We start from the raw sequence: 14,059 nt of genomic DNA, 5'->3' as shown, positions 1-14,059 counted from the left end.
TATAATAAATACATCGATGAATTCCACACCACAATTAACACATCTCTCCCCATCACTTCCCTTTTCAGAATGTACCCTTGCGCCATTTGTCAGTGGCTCAACGTTGGAGAAAATTCCCTTCGTGTTTCTGCCGCACCGTGGTCAAATTGTCTACCCAAGCAAGGAGATCGGCTTTCCAGGTAAGTTCTTCTTCTTTCTGGCGTTACGTCCCAACTGAGACAAAGCCTGCTTCTCAGATTAGTGTTCTTATGAGCACTTCCACAGTTATTAACTGAGAGCTTTCTTTGCCGATTGACCATTTTTGCATGTGTATATCGTGTGGCAGGTACGAATATACTCTATGCCCTGGGAATCGAGAAAATTTCCTTTACGAAAAGATCCTCGACCAGCGGGATTCGAACCCACGACCCTCAGCATGGTCATGCTGAATAGCTGCGCGTTTACCGCTACGGCTATCTGGGCCCAGGTAAGTGTGCTACTTAAATAACTTCGCATCTTGGCCGTTCAAGTTTGCCAGTAATCCATTTTCGCGACAAGTAACACTTAAGTCATCTCTGCAAACAATTATCTTCCATACTTGAAGGAAGCATAGCGATCTGTGGTGGTCCTGCTATGGGATTTCTAGTGGAGAACAGACGGCCAATACTGAGGGAGGTCGGCTTCCATTTGCCACCCAGAAGTCAATAACCCTATTTTAACCTTTTGCTTCATCGCGGTATCAACTTTGTTTTGAAGAAACGGTACTTAGTTTTAATTGCAATGTTTAAACGTGGTTACATTGTCTACCTATTTTTTTTTTTAAATAATTGGGAGTAAAGCGTTTTACGCAATACAAAATTAGTTCAAACCAAACAGAGACCTATAGAGATTTATAAGCCGTAGAAACAATTAAAAAAACTCTAGAATTTTTCAAACAAAAGCAATAAAACATATAAAATATAATCTATCACGGTTCATTTGTCCAACAATAGTAAAATGCACAAGTCAGCAATGAAAGATAGAGTACCATATGCTGAACTCTTAATAATATGTTTACATCAGAATAAGTGCCATAAAAACCGCAATATGCAAAAAATCGTGCATATGGATAAAAACAAACGCGGCAAGTCAAGTGGATGACACTTTTCGTAGTGCCAACACTCCAGACAGTGCCGCTGCAGCGCTATGTAATTCAACTAAACTGCAATACAAGTGTCATAAACAACTCAATGACCTCATTTACATTTCCCCTCTGCGAAAACGTAAGACACTTACTCAACTGTAGAATGGTGAATCACGTTTTGGCTTAATTCTCTAAGGCCTTCACTGCCCATAAAAGCATACCTGTCTCATATGAAAAAAGTAGGCATTGAGAAAATAACGCTCAAAGTTTAAAGTTCTTTTTTCTGATACAAATGTTCTATTTTTTTTATATATTTCTGCATCCCATATTTATTTAGCACCATCGCACCATTGATCAGCAAAATATATAAACTTGAACGTTTTGCAGTTGCTTTTGGGAATGAAATTATGTCTCTATTTTAATATTTAAATTGCGAATTTTGCGATTAAAAATATGTTGGTTCGAAATTCCATGTAAGACAGTTATGCTTTTATGAGCAGTTCAATCCATAATAGAAAAGTGAATGTTAACCCATCTGCCAACAGAATGCACCCATGATTGAATTATTCTGGCGCAGCATCATAGTAGGCAGTAAAACACCAATCATCGGGAAAATCAGTGAAGCGTGTCGGCACCACCCAGCAATTTTATCGCCGATTGCTAAATCACTATCCAACGCCTACTGAGCGATCACTGGGTTATAAAAAGCTCCGGGCTATTGATAGCTACACCCACAATACCAAAGTGAAAGACGTAGCAATCACCGAACAAATTATTGAATGATGTGTGAAGCACTGTCAGGCGACAATTCGCTGTGGGAAAGAGTCGACTAATATAAGGATAAAATTTTAACACGGCCCCGGGATCGAGAATCAATTGAACTTTAATGTTAAATCGGCTTTATCTTAGTGATGGTACAATCGATTTATAAAACTCATATATTTCATGCCGTTATTCTCAAGTTTTAAACAATTACAGGTCGGACTCGATTATCCGGAGTATCGTTTTTTATTTCACTCCGGAGAATCGAATCACTATAAGAAAAATTCAAATTTGCGATAAAAGCGTTGCATTGTGGGCTTCGTAGCCGTGCGGTTAGCGGAGTCAGTCGTTTAGGCGTAGTGATCCTCAGTCCTGTTTTTTCAAACATTTTTATTTCTGATAGCGTATAGTTCTCGTAATAATTTAGTTGCATGTTCTTGATAACTTTCGAAATAGAACAGCTACCCGAAGAAAAAAATTGCGGAACTTATCAGACTTAAGAGATACAGCCATCACGTGCGGCCCGCGGGCCGCACTTCGGTGACCACGGTGCTACGGAATGTGGGTTCGATTCCCCGCACCAGTCGGAGAAAACTTTTCGTCAAACGAAAAATTCTTCACTGATCCACTGGTCGTTCCGTGTGTCCGTTGTCTAATGTTAGTTATGTTCAGTCAGTGAAGACGGTGTAAATCAGTGGTGCTCATCCTGCGGCCCGCGGGCCGCATGTGGCCCTCTGAGCCCAAGAATGTGGCCCGCGGAACACTTTTGGAGAAAAGAAGAAAATTCTTATTGTACAATTACAAAAGTGCATAACATTTAATAAGGACTTCCAATACTTCCAAAGAAATGGGGAAAAACTCGTACTGGTCATTATTACTTTTGTGGTTCTTGTTTAAATGTTTTGTTGTTGTTAAATACGTCGTTGGGAAAAATGTGAATATTTTCATAATAATTTAAAAAATCTGGATTTGATCTTGATTCTGAATCTGTTTCGTTCACAATTAATTATTTTCAATGTTTGTATTCACAGGCAGAATCTTTCATAAAAATCAAAACAATTAATCTGCAAATCATTCTGATTCTTTTCTTAGAAACAAAACCAATAAAATTTGTCAACCCTTTCTAACAACAGTTTTGGTCGACATTTTATCTGTCAATATGGCGTTTTTAAAATAAGTTCTTGAGCAAAAGTTGTTGCAAAGAAGCTAAACTGTTCAAAATATATATATTTTTTTAATCGAAATCAATTGTTTGTTTATTATTTATCGATGAATGCTACCATGAGAAAAAAAGGTTAATGCGCAGGAGAAATTAACAGTGATAAGGAGAGTTTTGTTAATACATTTAAAAATAGCTGGGAAAGTCAATCAGTCCTTTTATTTTGTTTTATATGAAAAACACTCTTTTTTTTTCATTATTTAAATCTCATTTGCATATTCTGAGTTTTGGGAATTTTGAATTATTAAATAATGTGTGTGCATGAATGAGGCCAAATGTAACATAATCGATTTCTTTGCATTGATATTCTCTTCTGCGAATAAAAGTGACAAGTTTCTTTGCCCTTTTTCACGCTAGTCAGCGAAGTAATTTTGCGCCCTGAGATGGAAACATGCCGAAAACTTTGAATCTTCTCTCCTTTATTCACAGAAGAGAAAATCTATAGAAAGAAATCTATCGTGCTACATTTTATGTGACACAAAAACTATAAACTGTTGGAAAATCGTTTACTTGGTATTATTGATGCGTAAGTTTTTCAGGACTTTTGTGAAATATATTTTTTACTAACATACGGTCGGAAACTATCTAATTCAGCTGATTTATTGAGCTTATTGCCTGCATTAAACTGCAAAAGCTTTGTGTGTAGTATTTTAAGTGTGCATCTTGAAAATGGTTTCCTGCGAGACGAGCAAATAAACAATGCGGCCCGCTGAGCTGATGAAAAATCACGATTTGGCCCGCAACGTGCTCCAGCTTGAGCACCACTGGTGTAAATTGTCTTGTATTAATAAACCATTACAACACTGGTTTCAGTTGTGTAATGACTATTCCCGCACTGCATACTTCAGTGCAGGAAAGTAGGCCGTTTCATGACAGATTGGCGTGATGAAAATAAGCCTATTACGATGAGAAATTGCAAAAACCCCAAAAATTCAACTAAAACATCAACTCTAACTATTCTTATACCTAATACATTTCGATTTCGATAATCTCCCGGATGGGCAAGCTGGGACCGACAAGACCGGCAAGACAAGCAACCCGAGCAGAAGAAAATAACTTCTGAATACCAAATTGAGGTATTCCATTCCAGATAATTTCCAATACTAACAACCTGAATGAGGTATGAATGAGCCCTGCATAAGAGGTAAAACACCTCAAATAATATCTCAAGCTACGAAAACCAAACTGATAATTAGATCAGGTATTGTAATACCTCAATAATACTTGATGGATTTTCATATAAAAGTGAAATTTTCCAATAGTAGTTCAATACCTCTAGCAGACCGCAATAGCTGTCTAATACCTCAATGAAGTATTTTTAATTGTTTTAAAGATTTTTCTCAATACCATTATATTATCAAATTGATGTATTGACACTGAACAATACCTAATTTTGGTATGATACTAAAATATGGTATGCATAAGTTATTGGGGAGCTATTTGTTCCTCCTTGGGAAGTCAGTGATCTTCTACTAGTGGAATGGCTCGTCGAGCTTTAACATAACCCAATAGACCATTTCCGTCAAAAAAAAATATTTGCTCATGAGCTTTCTTTCAATTTACTGAACAAACTTCCCTAAGGAACCCATATCGTTTGAAGCCTTTAACTATTGAAAAACAATGAAAAACTGGCGGCACGACAGTTCACCCCACGGTCCTCTACATTTTATTTCTCTCCGATTTTTATCAGGCCCCTTTTTCCCCTATGATTTTATCTCCACGTTGTGGTGAATTTTGATCAGCTGTTCCTTTGTGGTCTCCACTCAAGCTTCTGGATTTACTCCAATGATTAAGATTTACTCAGGTGGGGCAGATTATTGATGCGTGACACTAGTCCTCTCTTTTATTCTTTCGCAATTCTTATGTAGAGCAAATAGTGACGTCAGCCGGAAAATAAAAGAAAGAAATAGTGGCACGTATCAATGATTTGCGCCACCTAAGTAAATTCAGAACATTGGTCTCTACTTTGTTGATCTTCGGGTTTGAAGCCTACTTGTTCCTTTTTTGGTAATTGTGATGACTGCAATCCCCACATCCGTCCCGGAAACGACCTTGGTGCTGGTGCTGGCCATTCAAATATCTATATTTGAACATCGGAACCTAATTATGTTAATAAAATATTTCCCCGTTTTGTTTTCAAGACCCCACACAAGTGGAAAAACCATCAGGAAGAGAGAAGTTGCTGTGGTGCTCCAGCTAAATAATTTTTGAAGAGGGTCATACTCTCCTGGTTTTGCGACCAGTGGAAAATTGACAACGAAAAATTTCAGTGTATGGCAGCATACCGTCTTTTAAGCTATTTGATCCCAATTTTAAATCCGGAACATTGTCGCTTTTAAGGTTGTAAGAGCTGTTCGAATAATATATTATTTGATTCGGATTCCGCCCGGCTTCCATGGATATCCGGTGAAGTGAAATCTGCGTTGGCAGTTTGAAGCCGGCCACAAAATCACAAGAGAGCAGGAACCCATCGCGGATCATCCGGCGCACCACAGCAGCTTCAGGCCATGAGATAAATGAGTCATTTGTTGTGGTCGGGAAGAATTTCAAAAATGAATTTGTCCAGCCATTTTTCGACGGCCATTTTTCGTGGAGTTCTTGTGATTTCGGTGCGATTGCTTGAGGGCATAGAAGCAGCACGCTAAACCAGATTCACGCATCGCATGTGTTCGTTCTACACAAAATAAAGCAACGAATGCAAAAATGTCTGAATAATTGAAAAATCTGTGCAATTCGCACTCATCCTATACATATACGTGTTGGCCATTGACTAAATGCAGATCGCTGTAAATGGAACTGCCAGTCATCTTCCGCGTGGCAGCAAACAGTTGACCGTTGGTAAGATGGAAATTTTTCCGGGACTTTTTCAATCGAATAGCTTAAAGATGGCCACAAATGCGAAATTTGTTTCCTCATTTGCTTCACCTATAGCTATTCAAATAGAAAGCAAAAATCAAAAAAAAAAAAACAAAAACATTGTCATGTTTTTAGAACCAAGAGAAAAGTGGAAGCAAATTCTGCATTTCGAGCGTTCTTTCGCAGTACGTAATTTACTTTTCAATTTTTGTTTACAAACCCTTGCTCAATCATGAATACAACCTATTTGCACAGGAAACGTGCTGCATGAGAAGAGGCCGATTTTGTGCACCCGGTACTCATCTTTGAGTGGAACAAGTTTAACGTGAGGTTGATAAGCAACAAACCAACGAGCGAATCAATTTTGTTGTTGCTGGATTTGACATTTTGTTGTCTACAAACATTCAATGCAGGGTTGTTATAAGTTTTGGAAAAATCTCCACTTTCTATGCCCATAGGGTTGAAACAACTGTGCCGCACGACAAAATTCACCTCAAATTCCCGAATTTTCAAAAAATTGTAAGAAAATCAGGAGTGCATATAAAAAATATCTTGAAGCGTCAATAATCATTAAAAATAATCGTCTTTCGAAGAAAAATATAAAAATTGGGGGTAAGGTCTGACGGAAATGGTCTATTGTCATTTTCTTTCTAGTTCAACTTCAAATGCTAGGAAAGCCAACCTCCAAGCTAGGCATTACCATCTACAACACCTTGTCGTGCACAGTAGCTCGACTAGCTGTTGCATCGACCACTCTACGTACCGCTAACTTGGAGTACCACCTCCAAGTAAAGTATTGCCGTGTACAATACCTGTCGAGTATAGCATCTCACGTGCCATAGCATCGACCCTTCTATTGGCCTCCAAAATTAAATATTTAAGCATACAATACTTTATCGAGCACGCCGGCTCGATACCTAACCTCCAATCGTGCCGCTAACAACCTCCAAGCAGGGTGCTACCACCTAAAGTACCATTTCCAGTACGGCATCTCGCGTGCTGTAGCATCGACCGCCCTCAAATAGCGTCGTAGTAACCCAGAGTTCTGATGAGCTTGTGCACCGACGCTTCTGTGCTGCGATCATTGACTAGCACTTCCCGTACTGATCCAAATACGCCACACTCTGCCCTTAATTGAGCCCCAACAAAAGATAATTAACATTTAATCTCTGATCGCACGACTGGCAATACGCAGTATTGCCTCTGAACCTTGGCCCATGACTGAGTCGAGTATGTCCGATCCTCAGCCGAGTCAAAATTTTCTGATCTCGAGGATTAGGATTGTCTCGCCACTATTCTTTTGTATTATTGATTCTGCGCAGGAAAATTTCTCGGTTGTTAAACCACTCGGCGTTCCATACGCTTCGAGACATTTGCTTCACCCAGCGGTTGGCGTCACAGTATGGCACCTCCTGTTGAGCACGACGACCGTGGTTTGCTAGTTTATCAGCAGCTTCATTGCTTGGGATACTCGTATGGATTGGTACCCAGACGAAGATTATGCTCGCTGTACTTCTATCAACCACGGATTCAATGGCGGAGAAACAGCTTGCGGAATCGGAGAAGATGACAGTCTGAACCCCGTTAGCAAGCTTACAAGCCTGCAACAGGGCGTAGGCCTCAGCTGAGAAGATACCACATTAACCGGGTAGCCAGCCTGCTATGGCACTTTCAGACACACCGTAACCAACCTCGTCAAGAATCAACGAACCATCAGTGGAGAGGAAGGGTCTTCCGCTATACTGGGCCGCAACTTCTCCATATGTACAGCCAGGGCTACATTAGGAAAGGCTTTGGCACCACACCGCTTCTTCACACTCCAGTCGACCTTCGGAGCCGACTCATCCCAGGCCCTTTGCCACAATCGATAAGAGTGCCCATTCGAGCTCGTTCAAGTCTAAGTCTCTGATACAGTCTATCCCAAGACTGTGGCGGCTTTCGTCAGAGAAGCTAAACTCCGCTTCGGCTATCGACTTAGCCCGCCGGAAGTTATCACTGAAATTGCTGTTCGCCAACACCCTGGCGAATTGGTCAGCAAAGGCCTCAGCAACCTTACCCGCATCATTAGTGAAGCTTTCCTCTACCCTGATCACTTTTTGCACATGCCTACTCTTTCCACTGACGGCTTTAACCTTTCTCCAAAGCTTGCTAGAGCTAGTGGATCCGATATATCTGCCGTAGATTCGGCAGAAGGTCCTTTTTGTCATCTTCGATCACCTGGACTTGGCACGAGCACGCTGAAACTCTTTCAGCTTAATAGCCCTCGAGGGATCGTTTAGACTCTAGAGCCAGTATACGTACCAAATACAAATACAAATACAAATGTTACTATGTGCGGCCTCACGTATCAGTGGTAAACGTCTTGTGAACGTCAGAGAGACCGTCTTTGCAGAACCCGTCTCAGTCTGTCTTCTCAAAACTCCACCTAAGCCTCGTCACAGTAGACACGGGGTCTACGGTCTGCGACATTAAGATAGGGAAGTGGTCACTACCGTGTAAATCATCGACTAGGTACTTTCCAGATTAAATGGTCGGTGCCATCCCATGAGGCGATGGAAAGATCAACCACTGACTCAACCCCAGTTGTAGGATCGATTCTAGTCGATACTGAGTACCCTAGCGTGTCGAGCAACTGTTACAAGCGCTCTCCTCTAACGTCGACCTTATGCGATCCTCAGGAGGAGTGATGAACGTTCGTGTCGCCCAGTATCACAAAAGGAACAGGTAAATGCGGTCTTGCAGTTTGCCGATGACGTGGCTTTCTTTGCCAACTTTGTAAAATCGGTCGGAAATTGAAAGGTAACCACGCAGGCTTCCAAGTCGGTATCCAGTTGAACTTCGTTATGCAATATATCTTCTCTGACAGCTATGGATATATGCATTTTAGTAAGGCTTAATATATCACCTATACCTACCTCCGAGGTAACCCCGGGGTAGGTCAGCTACCTTGAGCATGGTCTCTTGGACGCCATGACGCAAGGTGTCAGCGATTCAACCAAGAGCTGCATCTCGGATAACCTCGATCGCAGCCCGGGTGCGTTCCATTATAGCAATACATGTGATGTCACATTCCCCTGATGCCCCTAATGGAGTTCAAGACCTCCTGAATAAATCCATCGAATTCGGAAACACTAATCACGGTTGGCGGAACTGTTTGCTTCCTCACTTGTGTCGAAGAGCCGGACCTGGGAAACGTTAGACAAGTTCATAATTTATAGAAGTTTCTAAAAGAACATCCCAAGAGCTGGGGTTGGAAATGTGTTACTCGAGAGTATCTTGACAAGTTGAAACCCATCGTGTACAATTATTCAAGGCAACTCGTATTCGTCCGCTAGTTAGAACAGAAGCATTAAAAATTAACTTCAATCCGGCCCATGACTGAAAGTTTCTATAATAAAGTAAAAGAAGAAGAAGAATTTCATTCCCCATAAAAAAAAAAGGTAAGGTATCCCGGAGCTTTAGAATCTAGGGTAAGTGGGACCTTCAGGCAAAGCTCATTTGCGGTGAGATTTTCAAGAGAGTATCTTTCATGAAAATTCAAGCCAAAATGACTAGACGCCTTTAGACGGGGTACACTTTGGAATTTTGTGTATTTTTTCGTAGCTCGGAAATCAAAATGATTTTATTTTTGACTTAAACCTTGACTCATATCAGGAAAGTTTTTTTATGACTTTTAAAACATTTTTGTATTTTTGAAAAATAGTATTCTTATATATCCTATAAATGCCTGGGGTTTATTCAACGTGTAATTAAAAAATCGTATATTTTATATTTTTCTACTATCAATCTATAGCAGAAGAAAAGCTTGATGGTATTAAAAAAAAATCAAACGTGTTTTTCCGTTAATTACACGGAAAATAAAAATATTTCCAGAAAAATATTGAAAATTTATTATTTTTAAAAGCACCGTAAAAACTTGATTTTTTATTATTGCCAAAAATCAGTAACTAGAAGAGGCTTCATAAAAAAATGAAAAAGGATAAAAAACAAAAATAAAAATTATAAAAATCAAAAACCTAAATTCATAGATTTGCGAATAAAAATAAATCATTGCCCAAAACGTGTTTAGAACGATTTTAGATAACTAAAAATGATATTTAGATCGAAAATAATAATTTGGGTATTAGAGGGTTAAACATTCAAACAATCATTTTTATTCCGAAAGGGATCCTTCACTTATTACGTAAATATTCAAAAGGGAGGGTAAACTAGGCATTAGTTTGGTCCAACTCTGTTTGCTATATATTTATTTATTCATTTCATTAATAATCCGTAACATACGACTTAGCGTCTTTTTAAATTGTTACATAATGTTAGAAAGGCGTAGGAAAGTGCATCGTTTTACCATTACTAATTCAAACATTTCAATAATTAATACAACCCTAAACATAACTGCCAAAGAAAGCTTTCAATAAATAACAGTGGAAATGCCCGTAGGAACACTGAGAAGCAGGCTCTGTTCCAGTGAGGACGTAATGCCAAAAAGATAAAGAAGAAGTGGGTAAAATGTATCCTACGAAATTGCTACTCTATTAGATGAGATATTCTCAGTTTAATCCAACTCTGATCTATATCTGTGTGCTATCTATAACTGTAGGGCGACTGTATTTAGATGTAGACCATCAGGTTCAAAACCTAAATCTCTTCACGGGATCTGATCTCAATTATTCGACACGCCAAAGGCAGAATGATTAGACGACGATTGCGGTGCTCAAAAAACCATAAAATTACACATGTCAAACCGTCCAAGCCACCAAGGCACGACTCGGTCCCGTGTTCGTGCGCCATATCTGCCGCTAGCCTTCGGTCGTCGTCCAACATCATTCCCCATCGACACGAAGCGCGCGCGACCATTGCATGATCATCATTATTATTAACATTATTATTATTCTCCATTACAGTGTTACAACTTCACCTGCAGCTGTGTTATTATTTTATTAGTCGCCCCCGTCGTATATCTTCGCCATGACAGGTTCTCTCTGTTCGGTTTAACTCGACTGTTGTCGATGAGTTACACCTTGGGCACCTAAAACTAATTTGCCTAATCGTCATACTCTTTAACTGGTCTGTTATTGTTACAACTGGTGGTAAATTCGTGATCCTGGATTCAACACAAGTAATTGAAATGTAACAGTTATCTGAGATTAAAGTAGATCAACTTGTATAACGGAATTACAACCTCGAAATGGTCTTGCTCATCAATGGGTTCAAGCCTTAGACTGACCCTGAAAGTGTGAAACCCATTTAAGAGCACTGCCAGGTGCAAACAGTTACAAGCATTTCTTCATTTCTTCAACGATGAACAAATCCCCAAGCGCTCCAGGAATACCTAAACCCAGTGCTTAGCACTCCAAATGAGGCCCCCAAGTGATGTGCAGTTTTCTTCTCATCGTCGGTGGGCTCTAATGATAATGAGCCGTAATCTATGGTTTGTGGCCAAAAGGTTTGCATTCGAGTAGCACTTTTTGTATGAATAAATATGTTGGCTTGTTTCCTACCCGGAGTGACACCCCCTCAATGACCGTTCGGCTCGGTTCCCTGTACTTAGCGGGTTATGCTCTAACTCTGTTTGGAAGATACAAACAAGCGCACTGCGGACTGCAGCGGCGGCAACTTGATCTGCTTCGCAAACAGCTGTGGTGGAAAATATGGCACCTGCTGTCCCAAGTGGCTGCTGATCTGAAGCGTCCTCCAGGAGCAAATGGTTCTAATATATTATTCATGAACTGTCTGTGAAATGGGATTGTTCGAAATGTATATATTACAGTGCCAATGGAATGCATAAAGTAAACTAATTTAGACAAGGAGCAGTATTATTAGTTACAGCTATTCAACAAAACTTAATGTGGCTAATTTATATAAAGATAAATTTTAATTATACCTATCGACAAAATAACTTTAAATAGTTTAATTAATTATGATCTTGGTTTACGGCTAACCAGTCAGGTGGAAGTTTAACAACTACCGAAAAACTTTGTAATTCTTACCAAGCAGATATGTAACTTTTTCGCAAATTTCACAACAATTTGTACATTTGATCCAATTGCAAAGTATATGTAATGTTCATTTTTTCGGTAGTTGTTAACTATAACTAAACTCAACAGCTGATATACAAAATAGTCGCACAAGAATTAGTTGGAAAGAAAATTTAGTTGAGTTTTACTTGAAAATATACGAAAATTCAGTGGGACTGATTCATCGCACGGAATAGATGTTGTGATAAAAGATAAAAAAAACAGCGAATTTCTGAAGATTTGGACGCTTATTTTTCAGAAACAGTTATATAAGGAAAGGGGCAATATACTACACATTGCACAAGGCTAGCCAGTGAAGTGTGCGAATTATTTCCCAAATACATATGTATATTTTTTATTTCTTTAGGACTGAATAAATTTTTTCCAAAGTTTAAAATCAATCGGTGTATATTCCTATTTTTCACACCACTTGACATGTAGAGATGTCAGCTGAAATTTTTCAAATGTTTTGTATATTGTTCAATAGAAATTATAGTTTCTGTACTAAATCATAACCAAATCTTTCTCAACCGCCAAAAATGAGAAACTTTAGTTCAACATTACAATGCGAAACAGACAATTGGATCATCATACTAGTTATAAATATCGCTTTTTCTATCATCATCCGCTCCCAAATAGATTCAAAAAGCATCAAAAGCTTGCCCAGGATGTTCTACTTCAAATTGGCATGCAAATAATTAATTGTAACCATTACACCAGGTCCGTTCCCTCGATTTTTTGTTTCAGCAACTATTTCTATCCAATTGTCTTCAGAAATCATGTAATGTTTTTTTTTTCATTTTTGAATGTTCTGAGAGAGAGAGAGAGAGAGAGAATTATACTTTTAGCCAGCATTTGTATGGAGTGTGGTCACTGTGCATTGATTAGTTAAGAATTTCAAAGCATGATGGAGCAAATGTGACTATATGGAGCTCAAACAACATTCGGTGGATAGGTTTGTAAACAACATTCGGTGGATAGGTTTGTATGCAAAATGCTGTTTCGAGCATCAATTGAATTGGCAAATGGTCCCTGAGCTGGTGGATAGCATGAGTGATGGAAAACTCCTTAGCGACTCTGCGGATGTGGAAAGTGGAACTGGAACATACGGCTGCCGAAGGCCTTTGGTGAGCTGTTCTGTTATAGGACGTGGGGAATACATCACTTCCGAATAGTTAAAATCGCCGACGAATTTGTCAAGAAAAATCTTCGCTCGAAGCATAGTTTTGCATAGTCAGGATGAAGTAAGTACATTATGGAACATCCAACAGCTCCGGCAGAATAACTGTGTCGTGAAACAATGTAGGAACTCACGGGAATTTCGCCAAGAATGTCATCGATATTATGACAAGGTTCCGAAGAATTTAAACTTTTCCAAAAACAAAACTTTTTATAATTTCACTAGAAAACATCACCGATCGCCATGAGACGTGTTGACTAAGATGAAGAAAGTGACAGTTGGATTTGTGTAACGCACTGAGCATGCGAATCCTTGCATAATAGTCACAATTTCATTACTTTTAGTCATGATATCATGAAACATAAAATTTTATGAATTCATGACTTTTTGTTCATGAATTCGGCAACGGATTTTTTCCGTGTACAGTATCGTACAGTATAAAATGCACTTAAGGTGATTATAGAACGAAGCCACACCTCAAAATTTCAAGAGCACAAGACTTAAGAACCAAACAGCGCTCTGCGTTGAAAATGTTCCCATCCCCCGACCAGCAAGAGCAAGCAGTTTGATTGACTTGAAACGCGAACTGTTGTCAGATTCTCCAGTCTTGTGCACTTGAAAATTCAAAGTTTGCCTTCGTTTTATAATCACCTTAAGCCGTTTTGTCATACAAAATTAAAAAAAACTTCAGAGAACTATATCTCCGCCGTTTTTTATTTTTTTTATCGTTTTTCTTAACTACAAATTATCTCAATTTTTGATAACTATTGAAAAATTTGTATGAAAACTCTTGATTCAAAAGTTACATACAAGTTGAATTTGGACAAAGGAACAGCTTTTTTTAATTTCAAATACCCGCTGAGCAGAATCTCAATGAAGAGAATCCAAATGTAGATTTGAGTACCTTGCACCTTTTAATTCCGCCC

At 39.0% G+C, this 14,059-nt stretch overlaps 1 protein-coding gene across 1 annotated transcript in view; it reads left to right on the top strand.

Annotated features, from left to right (window-relative positions):
- Positions 1-14,059, top strand: part of LOC110676375 — a 242,338-nt gene that overhangs the window by 145,451 nt on the left and 82,828 nt on the right. The window contains exon 5 of the mRNA XM_021843962.1: positions 69-179. Coding sequence (XP_021699654.1) covers positions 69-179 — 111 coding nt within the window. The remainder of the gene's footprint in view (positions 1-68; positions 180-14,059) is intronic.

The sequence above is a fragment of the Aedes aegypti genome, chromosome 2 (genome assembly GCF_002204515.2).
Source record: "Aedes aegypti strain LVP_AGWG chromosome 2, AaegL5.0 Primary Assembly, whole genome shotgun sequence".
NCBI classification, from domain to species: Eukaryota; Metazoa; Arthropoda; class Insecta; order Diptera; family Culicidae; genus Aedes; species Aedes aegypti.
The sequence above is the reverse complement of the archived record's forward strand: the minus strand, read 5'-3'. Positions and strand labels throughout refer to the sequence as shown.